The 21,266-nt window shown below is 44.9% G+C and overlaps 1 protein-coding gene across 1 annotated transcript in view; it reads right to left on the reverse strand.

Annotated features, from left to right (window-relative positions):
- The window catches only part of ST8SIA2 (ST8 alpha-N-acetyl-neuraminide alpha-2,8-sialyltransferase 2), a 540,643-nt gene that overhangs the window by 154,256 nt on the left and 365,121 nt on the right, over positions 1-21,266 (reverse strand). Inside the window, exon 3 of the mRNA XM_077472929.1 lies at positions 15,407-15,535. Coding sequence (XP_077329055.1) covers positions 15,407-15,535 — 129 coding nt within the window. The remainder of the gene's footprint in view (positions 1-15,406; positions 15,536-21,266) is intronic.

Consider the following 21,266-nt stretch of genomic DNA (forward strand, 5'->3'; position numbering starts at 1 on the left):
TCCAGCTTAGACCAATGCATCACTCCCAGCTGCCCCTGATTTGAAGGGACTGTTCCTTATTTGAAACAAAATCCTTATGTCCCTCTTTCCTTCTCAGCTGTCCCTCATTTTGGACAGATGTATAGACCAATTTAATGAATGTACTAGTTAAAGTGCAACTAAAGTCCGCCAACGTGTGATTGTTTGTCAGGATGTCGGGGGTCCTGCCAACCAACAATGGTACAATGGCAGCACATCTGGAGGAACCTGAGCTTCGAGCCAGATGGGGTGAAATGTGCATGTTGGAGTGAAATAGAGGCCAAAGGTTGGCCTGCAGACCAACGTGAGAGGTCACTGACAGCTGTGGGCTGGATAAAATCTTCCAGCGGGCCGAATTTGGAGACCCGGGGGCATGTCTAGCCACGAACAGGAGAGGACACATTGAACCTGGGCTCCTGGCTGACCGGAATGATCCACCGTCATCCTCAGCCACGGTGCACTCTAAATCCCCCCTCTAAATCCCCCCTGCTGCACTGGAGTGCTGTTGGGCTCGCTCCGTGGCTGATCCGGCGGAGTTTGTTCAGCGCAAGGAGGGAGGAGAGGTGTTTGGAACGCGTCGCGGCCCGCTCCACAGACCTCCTGGCGCCATCTTGAGGCCTACAGGGTCCCGTGGCGACACCGCACCTTCCCTCTGCTCTTCTGGCCACGAGCGGCCACTCTCGTCAGCCTGATTGGAGGCCCTGCCATCCGGTGCAAGTGGCACATAGCAATCTCGGACTGAGTCTTCTGGAGTGGCCGTTGAGAGCAGCAGATGGGCACCATCCCTGCAGGCAGACAGACCCGTACAGTGCAGTGAGTGCCTCATAACGCAGGGATTGAACAGACCTTGCCCCATCCCCTCTGGCGGCTAATAATCCCGTCCGCTGACCGCGGAAGTTACAGCGGGTTGCGGGAGGAGAACTGGGGCCTGCTCAGATCGAGGCCTAGTTGGGGGCTGTTGCTGGGAAAGGCAGTCATCAGCATTTTCCCAGACCTATCTAAGGAAATTTTGGACCGTCGTAGAGCCCTTAAACCACTTCTAGAACAGATAAGTTCAGATGGGATTCAGACGGGATTACCTACAGATGGGGCTTTCCGGCATGTCTGATTGCCACTAAAAATGGTCGCTCCCACTCTTCGGTTCCCCGAGGAACTATCACAGCTTCTGAAAGATCTCAATTTACCACCAGTGGAGCTTCTGGGTTGGCAAGACCCTGTGCCTAAGTTTTCAACCATCCCGGACTCCCAATGGCAAAAAACCCCATCTAAGAAGAGGCGCACATCAAATACAGGCTCTGCACAAAAATATGGATAAGAAGTAATCCTCTATGTCTATGCTCTTTCCTTTGAATGCAGGTACTCAGGATCCCAAGGTAATATAAGGTGCAACCAACCCCCTAGAGTGCTCATGCAAACCTCTGCTATGACTGTCTTGTTGCGAGGCACTTGGGGTCATATTGGACACCCCTTTCCTTTGGGCTCCTCCCAGATTAGTTGAGTATACCTGCAAGTTATATTGTTTATTTTACTAGAAATTCGTTGATATGGTTCTGTTGTCTTAATGTTTTCCTCGATTTTACTGGAGCTAATCTCTTTCATTTTCTGATTACATCTAGCTGAATGCTGGCGGAGCGCTCTGCTCCCATGTACCTCTCCCACGGTATACCCCCTGCCCCCCCCTTCCTTCTGGGGTTGGTGAAAGCGTGTAGCCCCCGAGACACATCGCCCTATCTCTCCCCAGAAATCTGGACTGCTGCCTGCTTTCTCTCTCCCCACAGGGATCACCGCAGAATTCTGCGTGACATATTACGGTTTCCCATAAGCTCTCCGATGGACGATTATGTTCTCTACATAAACGTATTTTTCATAACTTATCTTTTCTCATCTATTCCTTCCTTCCACCCCCCTTCCCTCCCTTCCCTGGTTGGCATGCATGTAAAAATGTGCTAAAGGGTCACTTTCCGTTGACATAATGGCCACACTCACAATTACTTCATATAATGTGAGGGGTTTGAATGTAGCAGCGAAACGGCACCAAGTTACCCGTGAATTGAAGAAATTGGCCTGCTCCATTGCTTTTCTTCAAGAAACGCATCTAACCCATACAACGCCGGTCAAATTGACCTCGCCCCAATTTCCTCAGTGGTACTATAACTCATCTGACACTAATAAAGCTAAAGGTGTGGCCATAGGATTTAACGGCAATGCACCCTTTCGCCTTACAAACATGCAAGCGGATGATCATGGTAATTTTCTCTTTCTGAGGGGCTTTCTTGGCAACACCCAATGTACCCTAGCAAATATTTATTGCCCGAACCACAACCAGCCCACCTTCTTCTCCCAGACTCTCACCAAATTGTCGCAATTTTCCTAAGGGGTAATCATCCTGGCAGGGGATATAAATATGCCTCTAGATCCCATTCTGGACACCTCCCAGGGTCGCTCTAGCTTTTCATTTAAGCGCCTGTCACTCGTTACAAAAAGACTTTTAGATCTTCAACTGCTAGACGTCTGGCGTATACTACACCCTAAAGAAAAAGATTTTTCACATTTTTCTAGAACTCATCAATCATACTCCCGAATAGATAATATTTTTATAGATCACTACCACCTCCCGCTTTTACAATCTGCTCATATAGGTACTGCCACTATATCTGATCACGCACCTGTGTCGATGCGCATGGCCATGCCCACTTTGGCTCACCGCTCTAAGCCCTTGTACACACGGTCGGACATTCTGACAACCAAATCCATTGGATTTTGTCCGACGGATTTTGCCTGAAACTGTTGCATACACACGGTCGGACAAAGTTGTCGGAAAATCTGATTGTACATAACGTGATGATGTTATTTCGTTACGACGGGACTACATTCAGGCTAGTAGCCAATAGCTTTGGTCTAGGAATTTGATCTGAGCATGCGTGGCACTTTGTCCTCCGGAGTAGGCTACACATGATCGTAGTATGTCCGATCGGAGCATTTTGTCGGAAAATTTTACGGACAAGTTGGAAAACTTGGTCCGTCGGATACTCCGATGGAAACAGTTAAATGGAGACCACACACAGTCAGATTATCCAACAAAACGGTCCGATAGGACACATTCCGTCAGAATCTCCGACCGTGTGTACAAGGGCTAATTGTTGGAAACTCAATGATTCTCTTCTTTCTAACCAAGCAGAAGTCTCCATATTGTCTTCTCATTTAATACAATACTTCAAAGAAAACAAACCTTCCGAGACCTCTCCCTCTATCGTATGGGAAGCCCACAAGGCTACCATGAGAGGTCAATTTATTGAATTGGGGGCGAGAAAAAAAAGGGAGCATGGTCAACAAATCGAACAGGTGCTACACCAAATAGCAGACCTAGAAAAACAGCATACGCTTTCCTTACACTCAACTCACCTTAAGGCCCTCACATTGAAGCGTGAAGAATTAAAAAACCTCCTTAACCTAGACACTAAAAGGAAATTCCAACGCTTTTCACAGACACTGTACGAGTGGGGGAACAAACCTAGCAGACAACTGGCGAGATCCCTTAAAGCAAAACAGTCTAAATCTTTTATCCCCAAAATAAAACTCCCTAATGGTGATCTTGTACATGCAACTCCACACATAGCCAAAGCCTTCAGGGAGTATTACGGAGATCTATACAAGGTAAAATGTGATTCGCACACTTTGACTGCAAAGGAGAGAAGAAAATGCATACTCACCTACCTGAAAGAAGCAAACCTACCTAGACTATCTGACTCAACCCTTAGGGACTTGGAATCGGAATTCTCTGTTGAGGAATTCCAAATGGCCCTGAAGTCCTCCCCCTCTGGGAAAGCCCCCGGACCGGACGGAGACACCATTCTTTACTATAGGACATTCAGTGACATTCTACTCCCTCGGCTTACAGCTTATGCCATCTCACATACCTTGGGACTACGCCCAGAATCCCTCACAGCCCACATTACAGTCATCCCCAAGTCGGGAAGAGATCCCACCCAATGTAGCAGTTACAGGCCAATTTCCCTGCTAAATGTTGATGTTAAATTTTATTCCAAAGTCATGGCTAATCGCTTACTCCCCCTCATACCTAGTTGGGTTTCACCAGATCATACAGGCTTCATACCTAGTAGAGAAGTCAAAGATAACTCCCTCCGAGCAATATCTCTAATCCAATATGTGCGGAGACATACTCAATCCACCCTACTCATATCCACTGATTCTGAAAAAGCGTTTGATAGGGTGGATTGGGACTTTCTCAAATTGACCCTATGACATTTTGGTCTGGGTCCTCAAATGTTTTGCCGCATCTCCTCCCTCTATACCAATCCAACCGCACAGCTCCATATAAATGGCACTCTAAGTGACCCATTCACACTTTTCAATGGGACCAGACAGGGCTGCCCCCTGTCTCCCCTCTTATTCGCACTCACTCTAGAACCTTTCCTGGCTACAATTAGACATAACACTAATATCCACGGTATTCAAGTGAGTGACAAATCCCACAAATATGCGGCATATGTGGATGACATCTTATTTTTTATCCAACAACCACGCATCTCACTACCTAATTTGATGTCAGCTTTTTCCACTTATCAAATGCTGTCCAAATTCAAAATTAATCTTTCCAAGTTGGAAATCCTAAATATCAACCTCCCTAAACAGGAGGAGAAGCTATTAAGGCCCCTCTTCCCCTTTAGATGGGTACAACAGTGTATGAAATATTTGGGAATATATCTCACACCTAACATTCACTCCCTCTTCAAACATAATTACGTCCCCTTATTAAATAATGTCAGAGAAGATTTAAGAAAATGGAACAGTGTGTCGCATACCTGGCTAGGTAAAGTGAATATTGTCAAAATGAACATTCTACCTCGAGTTCTATTTTTCTTCCAAATGATACCATTGGGTGTTCCAGTAGGGTTCTTCACCACACTACAAACCATGATCTCCCGCTTCATTTGGAGGAACAGTCACCCCAGAGTTATAGTATCCAGAGACATACTATTCTGCTCCAAGGATTCTGGGGGACAGGCCCTCCCAAACTTCAAGGCCTATTATTATGCTGTAACATTATCTAGAATAGCTGAATGGAAATACGTTGTTAACTCCAAATTATGGGTAAACCTAGAACACTCCCTATGTAATGTTGACCTCACGGTTGCTCCTTGGATACCCCACTCCCATAGACATCTCGTCAAAACAACCTCTTCACTCACCACCTCCACCTTGGATATATGGGACGCTCTGCATAAGAAGTTTTCCTGGACATATGATTCCCCCTTACTACCACTTCTTAACCATGATTATTTCTTACTAGGTTTACTAGACCCAGGTTTTAAGACTTGGTCTCCGGAAGGGCCCCTTTTACTACATCATATCCTTCGCGCCAATACCCTCAAGCCTTTACCTGAAATCCTTGGCTCTAAACCAATTACATTTCTAGACAAACGAGGTTCCTCCAACTACAACGCTTCCACTGAACCTTACCTCAGCCGTTTATTACAAGACCTAAATGGCACTGAAGAAGTTTTCAATCCAAAGGATCCACCTTTATACTACATCTCGATCTTCTACAATGCCCTCATTAAACTCCAGAATGACACACTTCCGTCGTATCTGGCTAAATGGGAATCAGATCTGAAATCTTACCTCATGAAGCATCAGAAGGATACAATCCTACCATTGACTCACATCACATCTCTCACTTCAAAAATGGCTGAGGTCAATTATAAATTACTTGCCAGATGGCACTATACCCCAATCAAAATTACACCAGATGTTCCCTGCCAATTCCCTGTTATGCTGGAGGAATTGTGGCAACACACGCACATATTTGGTGGACGTGCCCAATTATTCGCCCTTTTTGGTCCAACGTCAGATTTCCGACGTTAATCTTCCCAATGACCTTTGGATCATCCTTTTCCATGCAACCAAGGAACCCATTGGAATCTATAAATGCTCACTCGTGCCTCATCTGCTCAACACGACCAAAGCTTTAATACCCTCCCTCTGGGGACAACCTAAGATTCCATCAATGAAAAGCTGGTTACAAAAAATATCAGACGTGCACCTCATGGAAGACATCACCCATCGCAGCAAGAATACCTCCCAGTGACACACTATAACCTGGACCCCATGGATAGAATTCACAACCACCCCATTTTACAAAGAGCTCATAACACAAACCCATTGAGACTGAGACCACCTTCCCTGAAATGATCTCAATGCTCCTTTTTCTTGAAGTTTGGTTCTCTTGAGGTCTAAGCTTGACTCTATTCTTACAAGACCCAATTGGATTAGTAATACTCACCTTCAACATGTTGCCATGCATGCTAACGCCCCACCCCACCCCCCTTTTTTTTGTTTCCCCACTTCTTCTTATTTCTTTTCTTTCTTTTTTTGATAAACTCTATGCATTTTGTCAGTCTTGAATATTTGACTAGAAGCATGTCTTTGCCTGATCAACGCCACACGCTCTGGTGATGATCCTCGTATAAGCATAGAATCCATTACTTTTTGCATTTGGGCCCTGGATGTTATAAATTGCTCAGGTAAACTATTGCACTTTACATGTAAAATTGCATAGAATATGTTTAATGTCTATCTTTTACCTTTTCATGTTCCAATAAACACTTATTAAAAAAAAAAATGGAGACCTGTGTCCTAGAGGGATCCCAAAGGTAGTGTATATGTCTAGTTACATTGGTCCAAATGTAAATGAAAATGATTTAAACCCACAAGTAGGGATGAGCCGAACACCCCCCTGTTCGGTTCGCACCAGAACCTGCGAACAGACCTAAACTTCGTGTGAACTTTAGAACCCTATTAAAGTCTATGGGACTCGAACGTTCACAATCTAAAGTGCTCATTTTAAAGGGTAATATGAAAGTTACTGTCCTAAAAAGTGTTTGGGGACCTGGGTCCTGCCCCAGGGGACATGGATCAATGCAAAAAAAAGTTTTAAAAACTGCCGTTTTTTCAGGAGCAGTGATTTTAATAATGATTAAAGTGAAACAATAAAAGTGTAATATTCCTTTAAATTTCGTAGCTGGGGGGTATCTATAGTATGCCTGTGAAGGGGCGCATGTTTCTGGTGCTTAGAACTGTCGCTGCACAAAGTGTCATTTGTGCAGGAAAAAAAGTCTTTTAAAATCACTTGCGGCTAAATTGTCGGGTCTCCGTAATACAGAGAACACTCAATGAGTGTTCTCTGTATTAGCCGACAATTCATTCATTCATTGATTAAAAAAAAAAAAAAAAAAAAAAAAGCGTGGGGGTTCCCCTAAATTCAATCAAAAGGCCCTTCAGGTCTGACATGGATATTAAGGGGAACCCCGTGTCAAATTTAAAAAAAAAATTGACGTGGGGGTCCCCCCAAATATCCATACCAGACCCTTCAGGTCTGATATGGATATTAAGGGGAACCCCGCATCAAATTTTAAAAAAAAATTGACGTGGGGGTCCCCCTAAATATCCATACCAGACCCTTTATCCGAGCACGCAACCTGGCAGGCCGCAGGAAAAGAGGGGGGGACGAGAGAGCGGCCCCCCCTCCCTCCTGAACCGTACCAGGCCACATACCCTCAACATTGGGAGGATGCTTTGGGGGTCTGTGACCCCTCAAAGCACCTTGTCCCCATGTTGATAAGGACAAGGGCCTCATCCTCACAACCCTGGCCGTTGGTTGTGAGGGTCTGCGGGCGGGGGGCTTATCAGAATCTGGAAGCCCCCTTTAACAAGGGGACCCCCAGATCCCGGCCCCCCCCCCTGTTTGAAATGGTAAGGGGGTACAAAAGTACCCCTACCATTTCACAAAGAAAGTGTCAAAATGGTTAAATAAGACAAACACACTTTTGAAAAATTCCTTTATTAAAAATAAAAAAAAAATTCCAGCGGTGCTAATCCACTCTTGCTATCCAGCGACGGGTCTCCGGGGTCCAGCGATGGATGATCATATCCAGCGACGGGGGATCTCTCAGTCCAGCGCTGTCCATACCTCCTTCTTCTGTCTCCACTGCGGAGACACTGCAGAGAGCCGAGCGCTGACATTTCTTATATTGGGAGGGCGGGGCCACCCGTCACCTGACCCCGCCCCTCTGACGCAGGAGAGGGAAGCCAGGGGTTCCCCAGTGACGTGTGGGTGACCCCGCCCCCTCTTATGTAACGGAAACCTGCATTACATCAGAGGGGGCGGGGTCACCCACACGTCACTGGGGAACCCCTGGCTTCCCTCTCCTGCGTCAGAGGGGCGGGGTCAGGTGACGGGTGGCCCCGCCCTCCCAATATAAGAAATGTCAGCGCTCGGCTCTCTGCAGTGTCTCCGCAGTGGAGACAGAAGAAGGAGGTATGGACAGCGCTGGACTGACAGATCCCCCGTCGCTGGATATGATCATCCATCGCTGGACCCCGGAGACCCGTCGCTGGATAGCAAGAGTGGATTAGCACCGCTGGAATTTTTTTTATTTTTTTTTTATTTTTAATAAAGGAATTTTTCAAAAAGTGTGTTTGTCTTATTTAACCATTTTGACACTTTCTTTGTGAAATGGTAGGGGTACTTTTGTACCCCCTTACCATTTCAAACAGGGGGGGGGGCGGGATCTGGGGGTCCCCTTGTTAAAGGGGGCTTCCAGATTCTGATAAGCCCCCCGCCCGCAGACCCTCACAACCAACGGCCAGGGTTGTGAGGATGAGGCCCTTGTCCTTATCAACATGGGGACAAGGTGCTTTGAGGGGTCACAGACCCCCAAAGCATCCTCCCAATGTTGAGGGTATGTGGCCTGGTACGGTTCAGGAGGGAGGGGGGGCCGCTCTCTCGTCCCCCCCTCTTTTCCTGCGGCCTGCCAGGTTGCGTGCTCGGATAAAGGGTCTGGTATGGATATTTAGGGGGACCCCCACGTCAATTTTTTTTTAAAATTTGATGCGGGGTTCCCCTTAATATCCATATCAGACCTGAAGGGTCTGGTATGGATATTTGGGGGGACCCCCACGTCAATTTTTTTTTTAAATTTGACACGGGGTTCCCCTTAATATCCATGTCAGACCTGAAGGGCCTTTTGATTGAATTTAGGGGAACCCCCACGCTTTTTTTTTTTTTTTTTTTTTTTTAATCAATGAATGAATGAATTGTCGGCTAATGCAGAGAACACTCATTGAGTGTTCTCTGTATTACGGAGACCCGACAATTTAGCCGCAAGTGATTTTAAAAGACTTTTTTTCCTGCACAAATGACACTTTGTGCAGCGACAGTTCTAAGCACCAGAAACATGCGCCCCTTCACAGGCATACTATAGATACCCCCCAGCTACGAAATTTAAAGGAATATTACACTTTTATTGTTTCACTTTAATCATTATTAAAATCACTGCTCCTGAAAAAACGGCCGTTTTTAAAACTTTTTTTTGCATTGATCCATGTCCCCTGGGGCAGGACCCAGGTCCCCAAACACTTTTTAGGACAGTAACCTGCATATTACCCTTTAAAATGAGCACTTTAGATTTCTCCCATAGACTTGTATAGGGTGTTCCGGCTTTTCGAATTTGCTGCGAACAGCCCAAATTGTTCACTGTTCGCTGAACAGGCGAACAGGCAATGTTCGAGTAGAACATGAGTTCGACTCGAACTTGAAGCTCATCCCTACCCACAAGTTTCTATTTATTAACACTTATTCCTTTAAATTGTCTTTTGACATTTACAAATGCCATAATTTAGAATTTGGATGAAAGATTTAGCACCGGGAAACACTTTTTGAAAGATAAAAAGTGCATTTTATATACAACTATATAGATCAGTCCAAAAGGAGGTTCAAATGAGGGGGAAAGAGGGACAGAGGGACTTTGTTCCAAATCAGGAACAGTCCCTCGAAATCAGGGACAGTTGGAAGCTATGATTGAATACACCCATTTTTAAAGAACAGCATATTTTATTTGCGGAATTAAAGAGGAACTGCAGTCTGCTCACATAATTTGTAATAAAAACATCTTTGCTATTCTGAAGCTTCCCTCCAACCACTTTGTATATTATTTTATATATACTGTGATTCTGTACTTGCCAAATATGCTGCAGAAATCTCCCTCCACTGAGTCTGGCTGCAAGCATTTTAACTGTGGGCAGTTGAAGCTGCTGCCTGTTGACTTTCTAGATTTATACAGACACACACAGAGACATGCCTCCAACTCTGAAGTTCTCATTGGCCCTCTTATGACTCATCCTTCCTGGTAAACTCTCACAAGAGTGAGAGAGAGCTGTGTATGATGTCATAAGCCTAAGCTTTTTTACCAGACAAGAAAAGTGGGCTGTATAAGGTATTTACAGGCAGAAAAAAATGTTTTACTATCCAAAGTTAAAACAACAAGGGGAGAAGATTTAATAGATGGAAAGAGGAAAAAATGACTGAAGGTTCAGTTTTAAGGGGATGTCCATGTCTTTTTGACAGTATAGTGTAGCTTTACTTTAGTAAACACTCTTGTACAATTTAATAGTACAAGGGTCTGCATGATCTCTAATGCCACATACACACGATTGGACATTGATCGGATATACTTCGACAACAAAATCCATGGGATTTTTTTCCGACGGAGGTTGGCTCAAACTTGTTTTGCATACACACGGTCACACAAAGTTGGATGGAAATTGTGAACGGAAATTGTGAACGTCAAGAACGCGGTGACGTACAGCACGTACGACGAGCCGAGAAAAATCAAGTTCAATAGCCAGTGTGGCTCTTCTGCTTGATTCCGAGCATGCGTGTAACTCTGTGCGTCGGAAATTATGTACACACGATCGGAATTTCCGACAACGGATTTTGTTGTCGGAAAATTTGAGATCCGGATCTCAATTTTTGTGTGACGGAAATTCCGATGGAAAATGTCAGATGGAGCCTACACACGGTCGGAATTTCTGACACAAGGCTCCCATCGAACATTTTCCGTCGGAAAATCCAACCGTGTGTACCGGGCATAAGGCTGCGTTCAAACTTGAGATAAGTGTCTTTAATTGTTTGCTGGCTTTTTCTTAATGTTTGTACAGACAGGTGCCCGAGGCTTGAGCTTATTTTTAGCCAATGGAAAGCTAGTTATTAGTTTTTTTGGCCCTCCCGATAAAGCCTACTGAGGCGAAAAGCGCTTGAAGTTTGTATCTCACTCAACTGTGAACAGACCCAGCTGAAATCTTTGGGATTTTTGATATTGAGTGTTTTGGAGCAGTGGTCATCATCAACCCTGTCCTCAGGGCCAACTAACAGGCCAGGTTTGCAAGATAACTGAAATACATCACAGGTGATCTCATTTGTTGCTCAGTGATTGCAGTATTCTAGTCTTCATCTCCCCAAGGTAATACATAAAACCTGGCCTGTTAGTGGGCCCTGAGGACAGGGTTGATGACCACTGTTTTGGAGTGTAGTGCTCCCCCCCAAAAGGGTCTGGTGATTTGTCCCAGGTTCCTTTTCCAGATTAGTTCAATAGCAGCCAGGCACACAACAACCGTCTCTCTTCTGGTTCAGTGAACAGTCTTTTCAAATATGTATGGCTAGGTGAACTTGGATTAGGGCATGAAGAGTGGTGGGATACTCCTATAGTACTGACCAGTAAGATAGTGAAGAGAGTCACTATCCTTAGGGCAGTCTATTTGGTAATGACCCCAACAATGGACAGCACTGAGACAATTTCAGAAATATCCCAGGCCAGGCAAGCACTAGAACTGATGCACAAAGGATAGGAGCAGCCACAGTCACCATCACCAACACCCAGGTCTATACTCATTTAAATGCCTCCATTCCAATATTGCACAGACATTTTTGCAATGATCTCTCCAGTCCAGATCCTCAGTGATATCCCTTGATTAGTTCCAGAGACTTTCAGCAGCACAGGCCACCCAGCTTCAGCATAAAATAACAGAAAGAAAAAAAAATAACAGAAATAAAAACAAACAAATTCTGGATCAACCACGTTGATAAATTACAGAAAGGTAAAACTAGAAATGTGCACTGCTGAACAATTCGTGAGTTTCTTTTTTGGGTCATTTCGTAAATTATTAAATTCATTAATTTCGAAAATTCGTAATTTCATAAATTTGTAATTTCGTAAATTAGAAGATTTGTAAATTCATAAATTTAAAAATTCGTAATTTCTTAATTCGAAAATTCATAAATTCGTAATTTCGTAAATTCGTAATTTCGTTAATTCGTAATTTCGTAAATTGGAAAATTCATAAATTAGAAAATCCGAAAATAAGAAAGTAAATCTGAAAATTGGAAAAGAATGGAATCCGAAAGTTCTAAATAATAATAACTAATTATTAAATTATAGGCATTGGAATTTCCTTTCAAATTTGGGTGTTAGTGAATGTAATGAATACGAACTTATCCAAAGTTACGAATTATAGGGAATAACGAATGCCGCATCTTAAGAAATGGAACCTAACAAATTAATAATAAATAATAATAATAAAAAAAGTTTTTATTATTATTATTATTATTATTATTGTTATTTATTATTACTATTGCTTTACGTTTCATTCCTTTAGATATTCGTATTTTAGATATTTCGGAACTTTGGATAAATTTACTGGAAAGATCAGTGTGCTGCTGATTCCCCTGCCACAGCTCTCTTAAGCAGCTGAGAACAGAGGGTATATGATCACTTTTAAAAGATGAAAAAATGTTTTAACTGCTTTAGCCCCGGAAGATTTTACCCCCTTCCTGACCAGAGCACTTTTTGCTATTCAGCACTGCGTCGCTTTAACTGACAATTGTGCGGTCGTGCAACGTTGTACCCAAACAAAATTGAAGTCCTTTTTTTCCTGCAAATAGAGTTTTCTTTTGGTGGTATTTGATCACCTCTGCATTTTTTTTCCCGCTATAAACAAAAAAAGAGCCTCAATTTAGAAAAAAACGCATCACTTTTTACCTTTTGCTATAATAAATATCCCCCAAAAATATATAAAAAAAATAGTTTTCCTCAGTTTAGGCCGATATGTATTCTACATATTTTTGGTAAAAAAAATCGCAACAAGCGTATATTGATTGGTGTGAGCAAATACGAATATGTATCGGCCTAAACTGAGGGAAAAAATGTTTTTTTATATATTTTTGGGGGATATTTATTATAACAAAAAGTAAAAAATAATGCGTTTTTTTCAAAATTGTCGCTCTATTTTTGTTTATAGCGCAAAAAATGAAAACCGCAGGGGTGATCAAATACCACCAAAAGAAAGCTCTATTTGTGGGAAAAAAAAGGACGTCAATTTTGTTTGGGAGCCACGTCGCACGACCGCGCAATTGTCAGTTAAAGCGATGCAGTGCCGAATCGCAAAAAGTGGTCTGGTCTTTGACCAGCAAAATGGTCCGGTCTGAAAGTGGTTAAACCAAATGGGTTGTTTTAAAAGGTGAGGGCCAACATATACTTTAAAAAAGAGTCCCCCCACGAACAAATTAAAAGTCAGCAGCTACAAATACTGTAGCTGCTGACTTTTGGTATTAGGACACTTTCCTGTCCAGGGTTCTTGTGATGTCGGCACCCCAGCCGATTTTTGGATCGGCTCTCGGGTGCTGCCAACACCATTTATGGTAAGGGAAGCTGGCAATGAAGCCTCTTGGCTTCACAGCCAGTTTCCTACTGCGCATGTGCGAAGGGTGCTGCGCTTTCTAACTGGCCCGGTCGGTGGAGGAGGGGGGCCGAACTTCCAAGGGACGGTCCCCGGAGCAGGTACCCATTTCCCCCACCCCCCCTAAAATGTGCCAAATGTGGCAACTGGGGGGGGGGGGGTCCAATAAGCGGAGGTTCCACTTTTGGGTGGAACTCCGCTTTAAGTTCTAGAACAATAAAAATGGGCCTTAAAGTATAACTAAAGGCAAAAACAAAAATGATTTTATTTTTTTGGATGGAGTACAGAAGGATTAGAACACCTGTCAGTTATTATTGCTGTCTGTGACCCCGTTAGGGAAATTTACCTTCTCTGTTTGTCCTGTTTACAGTTATCAGTGAAAGTGAAAGTAAAAGAAAATTCCACATTTTGGGTTGTCCTCAGAAAAGTAATAGAGGGGTAATGTTCCAATGGGAACCCTAGTTCTGGTCACTTGGGGTTCCCCTAGGAATTCACTTAATTTGCAGGGATTTTCTCCCACTTCCTGTTTGGCTATGGGACAGGAAGGGAAGGGCAACAAAAAAAATGGACAGGGGTTATATCCAAAATGAATTTTAAAAATTTTTTTTTTTACTATAGTTCTTCTTTAACCACTTGACGTCCACACTATAGCCGAAAGAGGTCCCGGCCCCTTACCATGTGATCAACTGTCAGCCAATGACAGCTGATCACTTGATGTAAGCAAAAGCTCGGTAAACATTTTTTTTCTCCTGACGTTGACAGCGTGAGGAGAAAAAAAGCCGATCTCCGGCTTATCTGCAAGAGACATCGGTCCTGAAGAGGAAGAGGCAATTATGCCTCATCTGTGCCCACTAGTACCCCCTGCTAGTGCAACCTGCCATTGCCACCTGCCAGTGCCCACAGTGCCACGTATCAATGCCCATGAGTGCCACCTATCCATGCCCACTAGTGGTGCCAATCAGTGAGACCTAGCAGTGCTGCCTATCAGTGTAACCGATTAGTGCCCATTATTGCCACCCATCAGTGCCCATCACTGCCACCCATCAGCACCCACCAGTGCCACTTATCGGTGCCCATCAGTGCCGACCTCATCAGCGTACATCAATGAAGGAGAAAAATTACCTGTTTTAAAATTTTATAACAAAATATAAAAAAATAAAAAAATGTAATTAAATTCGGTCTTTTTACATTTTTTGTACAAAAAATAAAAAACGCAGAGGTGATCAAATACCTCTACAGTGTACAGTATGATCGCACAATTGTCATTCAAAGTGCGACAGTGCTGAAAGCTGAAAACTGGTCTGGACAGGAGGGGGGTTTAAATGCCCAGTAAGCAAGGTTAAAAGCTTATCTTGTGCCACTGTACACCCACCAAGTGGATGAGGAGTGTCTCCTTATAGTAACATAGCATACCTCCCAACTTTCTGAGATGGGAATGAGGGACACCTATCGGCAAAAGTATGCAGGCATAGGACACACCCCTTGCCACGCCCCCTTAAAGGAGAATTGTACAATAAAACAAGATTGGTTAAACCCACACGTGCTTTTTTTACCACTACTATTCCTTTATATTGGCTTTTGGAATTTACAAATACAGCAATTTAGCAATCACATGAAAGGTTTAGTGCTGGGAAACACTTTTTGATAGATAAAAAGTGCATTTTATATACATCTATATAGATCAGACCAAAATGAGGGACAAAGGAGGAGGAATGAGGGACAGAGGGACATTGCTGCAAATCAGGGACAGTCCCTCCAAATCAGGGACAGTTGGGAGCTATGACAAAGGACTTACCTGATTTTCATTGACAATGTCTGGTTGTGTCTCCATTTAGCTATTGGTGGTCTAATATTGGATTTGATGTTGTCACGGCTCCTCTCTGTACCAGTCAGGGCAGAAGAATCATTTATTGCTAACTCCGCTCTAGAAGAGAAGAGAAGAATTACATTCAAATGCTCAAAAACGCTGGCGATTGTTGAATGAATTGCATAATTAAATATTGTATTATTTTTCTCCGAGCTCAGAAGGATTCAGCACTTTGCACGATGCGTTATACAGCAGGACTTACCTTTGCCGCCGGTAATGAAGTTATATATGTATATGTCAACAATGGAAAACAGTGTTTCCATATCAACAGACTTCACTTAAGGATGTGAAAGGATGTCTGGCTACAATGGACACCGCCTGATGTCTGTTGTTTTCTCAGAACATGTCTCTTGTCCAGGTACAGCTACTTACAGAAGTATAACGGTGCTCATGTTAGCAAATTATCACCCCCCTCCACCAACATTTTTTAGACATGCAGATAACACTCAAGTGTGTATGTCTATTAGTGATGGCCGAACGGTTCGCCCGGCGGTCGTTTCGCGGCGAATTTCCGACTTTCGCCGTCCGCGGGTTCGAACGCCTTTTTCCGTCGTTCGCCCCGGCGGACTTACGTGTTTAATGTATACAAGAACTTTAACCTTTCGTGACACGTTTATCATGTGTTACAGGACAACCAATTGAGACATGACAGCTCATGGACACTTGGACATTCCCCCTAACCTATAAATACACCCGATCCGGTGGCCATTTTACATTCTTTCTTCTGTCACTGTAGGGAAAGGATCCTGTGTGGAGTAGGGACAGAGAAAACGCTAGCTATTTGGTACACAAAAGTTCTTTTCAGGACTGGTATAGGTGTTAGGTCAGCAGCCTGAGTTTCTTTTGTCAGTTTAGATAAAGGGACAGAGCGCTGTATGCTGCTATTTTAGGGACAGCTCAGCCAGATTAGTCTTTCTTCATCATCATCATCATCATCATCATTAGCTGTTACTATCAGGTCCACAAAAGAGCTGTTCCAGCTAATCGTTCCAGCCTACTCTTTTTTGCCAATTTGTATAGGGACAGGCAGGAAGCAGTGTGTCAGGCAGTGAGGATAATTTTAAAGACTTGCTGTTACTATTAGTTCCACAAAGGTTCTTTTCAGGACTGGTATCAGTGGTACGGTAATAGGCTTGTACACGTATAATATTCTTTCTTCCAAATATAGAAAGAATATTATACTTGACTGCTGCCCTTCTGCTGCAGTCTGCTAATCATTCACAACTCACTTGTTCCACAAAAGTTCTTATAAGGACTGGTAACTTGGTCTGTCTAGGGTGCTACGGTACATAGGCTTGGGTGCGGTACAGTCTGCTGTTCTGTAAGGACCGCTATCGGTCCACAATAGATAGGGTTGCCGTGCACTACTGCTGACCGCTGCCCTATACTGCAGCAGTCCTTCAGCGGTATAGGGACTGACGCACAGTCTGCTAAACACTAATACACAACCTGCTTGGTCCACAAAAGTTCTTATAAGGACTGGTAACTTGGTATAGGGTGCTACGGTACATAGGCCTGAGTGCGTTACAGTCTGCTGTTCTGTAAGGACCGCTATCGGTCCACAATACATAGGGTTGACGTGCACTACTGCTGACCGCTGCCCTATACTGCAGCAGTCCTTCAGCGGTATAGGGACTGACGCACAGTCTGCTAAACACTAACACACAACCTGCTTGGTCCACAAAAGTTCTTATAAGGACTGGTAACTTGGTATAGGGTGCTACGGTACATAGGCCTGAGTGCGTTACAGTCTGCTGTTCTGTAAGGACCGCTATCGGTCCACAATACATAGGGTTGCCGTGCACTACTGCTGACCGCTGCCCTATACTGCAGCAGTCCTTCATTGGTATAGGGACTGACGTACAGTCTGCTAATCACTAACACACAACCTGCTTGGTCCACAAAAGTTCTTATAAGGACTGGTAACTTGGTATAGGGTGCTACGGTACATAGGCCTGAGTGCGTTACAGTCTGCTGTTCTGTAAGGACCGCTATCGGTCCACAATACATAGGGTTGCCGTGCACTACTGCTGACCGCTGCCCTATACTGCAGCAGTCCTTCATTGGTATAGGGACTGACGTACAGTCTGCTAATCACTAACACACAACCTGCTTGGTCCACAAAAGTTCTTATAAGGACTGGTAACTTGGTATAGGGTGCTACGGTACATAGGCCTGAGTGCGTTACAGTCTGCTGTTCTGTAAGGACCGCTATCGGTCCACAATACATAGGGTTGCCGTGCACTACTGCTGACCGCTGCCCTATACTGCAGCAGTCCTTCAGCGGTATAGGGACTGACGCACAGTCTGCTAAACACTAACACACAACCTGCTTGGTCCACAAAAGTTCTTATAAGGACTGGTAACTTGGTATAGGGTGCTACGGTACATAGGCCTGAGTGCAGTACAGTCTGCTGTTCTGTAAGGACCGCTATCGGTCCACAATACATAGGGTTGCCGTGCACTACTGCTGACCGCTGCCCTATACTGCAGCAGTCCTTCATTGGTATAGGGACTGACGTACAGTCTGCTAATCACTAACACACAACCTGCTTGGTCCACAAAAGTTCTTATAAGGACTGGTAACTTGGTATAGGGTGCTACGGTACATAGGCCTGAGTGCGTTACAGTCTGCTGTTCTGTAAGGACCGCTATCGGTCCACAATACATAGGGTTGCCGTGCACTACTGCTGACCGCTGCCCTATACTGCAGCAGTCCTTCATTGGTATAGGGACTGACGTACAGTCTGCTAATCACTAACACACAACCTGCTTGGTCCACAAAAGTTTTTATAAGGACTGGTAACTTGGTATAGGGTGCTACGGTACATAGGCCTGAGTGCAGTACAGTCTGCTGTTCTGTAAGGACCGCTATCGGTCCACAATACATAGGGTTGACGTGCACTACTGCTGACCGCTGCCCTATACTGCAGCAGTCCTTCATTGGTATAGGGACTGACGTACAGTCTGCTAATCACTAACACACAACCTGCTTGGTCCACAAAAGTTCTTATAAGGACTGGTAACTTGGTATAGGGTGCTACGGTACATAGGCCTGAGTGCAGTACAGTCTGCTGTTCTGTAAGGACCGCTATCGGTCCACAATACATAGGGTTGCCGTGCACTACTGCTGACCGCTGCCCTATACTGCAGCAGTCCTTCATTGGTATAGGGACTGACGTACAGTCTGCTAATCACTAACACACAACCTGCTTGGTCCACAAAAGTTTTTATAAGGACTGGTAACTTGGTATAGGGTGCTACGGTACATAGGCCTGAGTGCAGTACAGTCTGCTGTTCTGTAAGGACCGCTATCGGTCCACAATACATAGGGTTGACGTGCACTACTGCTGACCGCTGCCCTATACTGCAGCAGTCCTTCAGCGGTATAGGGACTGACGCACAGTCTGCTAATCACTAACACACAACCTGCTTGGTCCACAAAAGTTCTTATAAGGACTGGTAACTTGGTATAGGGTGCTACGGTACATAGGCCTGAGTGCGTTACAGTCTGCTGTTCTGTAAGGACCGCTATCGGTCCACAATACATAGGGTTGCCGTGCACTACTGCTGACCGCTGCCCTATACTGCAGCAGTCCTTCAGCGGTATAGGGACTGACGCACAGTCTGCTAAACACTAACACACAACCTGCTTGGTCCACAAAAGTTTTTATAAGGACTGGTAACTTGGTATAGGGTGCTACGGTACATAGGCCTGAGTGCAGTACAGTCTGCTGTTCTGTAAGGACCGCTATCGGTCCACAATACATAGGGTTGCCGTGCACTACTGCTGACCGCTGCCCTATACTGCAGCAGTCCTTCATTGGTATAGGGACTGACGTACAGTCTGCTAATCACTAACACACAACCTGCTTGGTCCACAAAAGTTCTTATAAGGACTGGTAACTTGGTATAGGGTGCTACGGTACATAGGCCTGAGTGCGTTACAGTCTGCTGTTCTGTAAGGACCGCTATCGGTCCACAATACATAGGGTTGCCGTGCACTACTGCTGACCGCTGCCCTATACTGCAGCAGTCCTTCATTGGTATAGGGACTGACGTACAGTCTGCTAATCACTAACACACAACCTGCTTGGTCCACAAAAGTTCTTATAAGGACTGGTAACTTGGTATAGGGTGCTACGGTACATAGGCCTGAGTGCGTTACAGTCTGCTGTTCTGTAAGGACCGCTATCGGTCCACAATACATAGGGTTGCCGTGCACTACTGCTGACCGCTGCCCTATACTGCAGCAGTCCTTCATTGGTATAGGGACTGACGTACAGTCTGCTAATCACTAACACACAACCTGCTTGGTCCACAAAAGTTCTTATAAGGACTGGTAACTTGGTATAGGGTGCTACGGTACATAGGCCTGAGTGCGTTACAGTCTGCTGTTCTGTAAGGACCGCTATCGGTCCACAATACATAGGGTTGCCGTGCACTACTGCTGACCGCTGCCCTATACTGCAGCAGTCCTTCAGCGGTATAGGGACTGACGCACAGTCTGCTAATCACTAACACACAACCTGCTTGGTCCACAAAAGTTCTTATAAGGACTGGTAACTTGGTATAGGGTGCTACGGTACATAGGCCTGAGTGCGTTACAGTCTGCTGTTCTGTAAGGACCGCTATCGGTCCACAATACATAGGGTTGCCGTGCACTACTGCTGACCGCTGCCCTATACTGCAGCAGTCCTTCATTGGTATAGGGACTGACGTACAGTCTGCTAATCACTAACACACAACCTGCTTGTTCCACAAAAGTTCTTATAAGGACTGGTAACTTGGTATAGGGTGCTACGGTACATAGGCTTGAGTGCGGTACAGTCTGCTGTTCTGTAAGGACCGCTATCGGTCCACAATAGATAGGGTTGACGTGCACCACTGCTGACCGCTGCCCTATACTGCAGCAGTCCTTCAGCGGTATAGGGACTGACGCACAGTCTGCTAATCACTAACACACAACCTGCTTGGTCCACAAAAGTTCTTATAAGGACTGGTAACTTGGTATAGGGTGCTACGGTACATAGGCCTGAGTGCGTTACAGTCTGCTGTTCTGTAAGGACCGCTATCGGTCCACAATACATAGGGTTGCCGTGCACTACTGCTGACCGCTGCCCTATACTGCAGCAGTCCTTCAGCGGTATAGGGACTGACGCACAGTCTGCTAAACACTAACACACAACCTGCTTGGTCCACAAAAGTTTTTATAAGGACTGGTAACTTGGTATAGGGTGCTACGGTACATAGGCCTGAGTGCAGTACAGTCTGCTGTTCTGTAAGGACCGCTATCGGTCCACAATACATAGGGTTGCCGTGCACTACTGCTGACCGCTGCCCTATACTGCAGCAGTCCTTCATTGGTATAGGGACTGACGTACAGTCTGCTAATCACTAACACACAACCTGCTTGGTCCACAAAAGTTCTTATAAGGACTGGTAACTTGGTATAGGGTGCTACGGTACATAGGCCTGAGTGCGTTACAGTCTGCTGTTCTGTAAGGACCGCTATCGGTCCACAATACATAGGGTTGCCGTGCACTACTGCTGACCGCTGCCCTATACTGCAGCAGTCCTTCATTGGTATAGGGACTGACGTACAGTCTGCTAATCACTAACACACAACCTGCTTGGTCCACAAAAGTTCTTATAAGGACTGGTAACTTGGTATAGGGTGCTACGGTACATAGGCCTGAGTGCGTTACAGTCTGCTGTTCTGTAAGGACCGCTATCGGTCCACAATACATAGGGTTGCCGTGCACTACTGCTGACCGCTGCCCTATAC

This window comes from Lithobates pipiens, unplaced genomic scaffold (assembly GCF_037356315.1).
Source record: "Lithobates pipiens isolate NorthernLeopardFrog02 unplaced genomic scaffold, aLitPip1_a1.2 Scaffold_8, whole genome shotgun sequence".
NCBI lineage: Eukaryota > Metazoa > Chordata > Amphibia > Anura > Ranidae > Lithobates > Lithobates pipiens.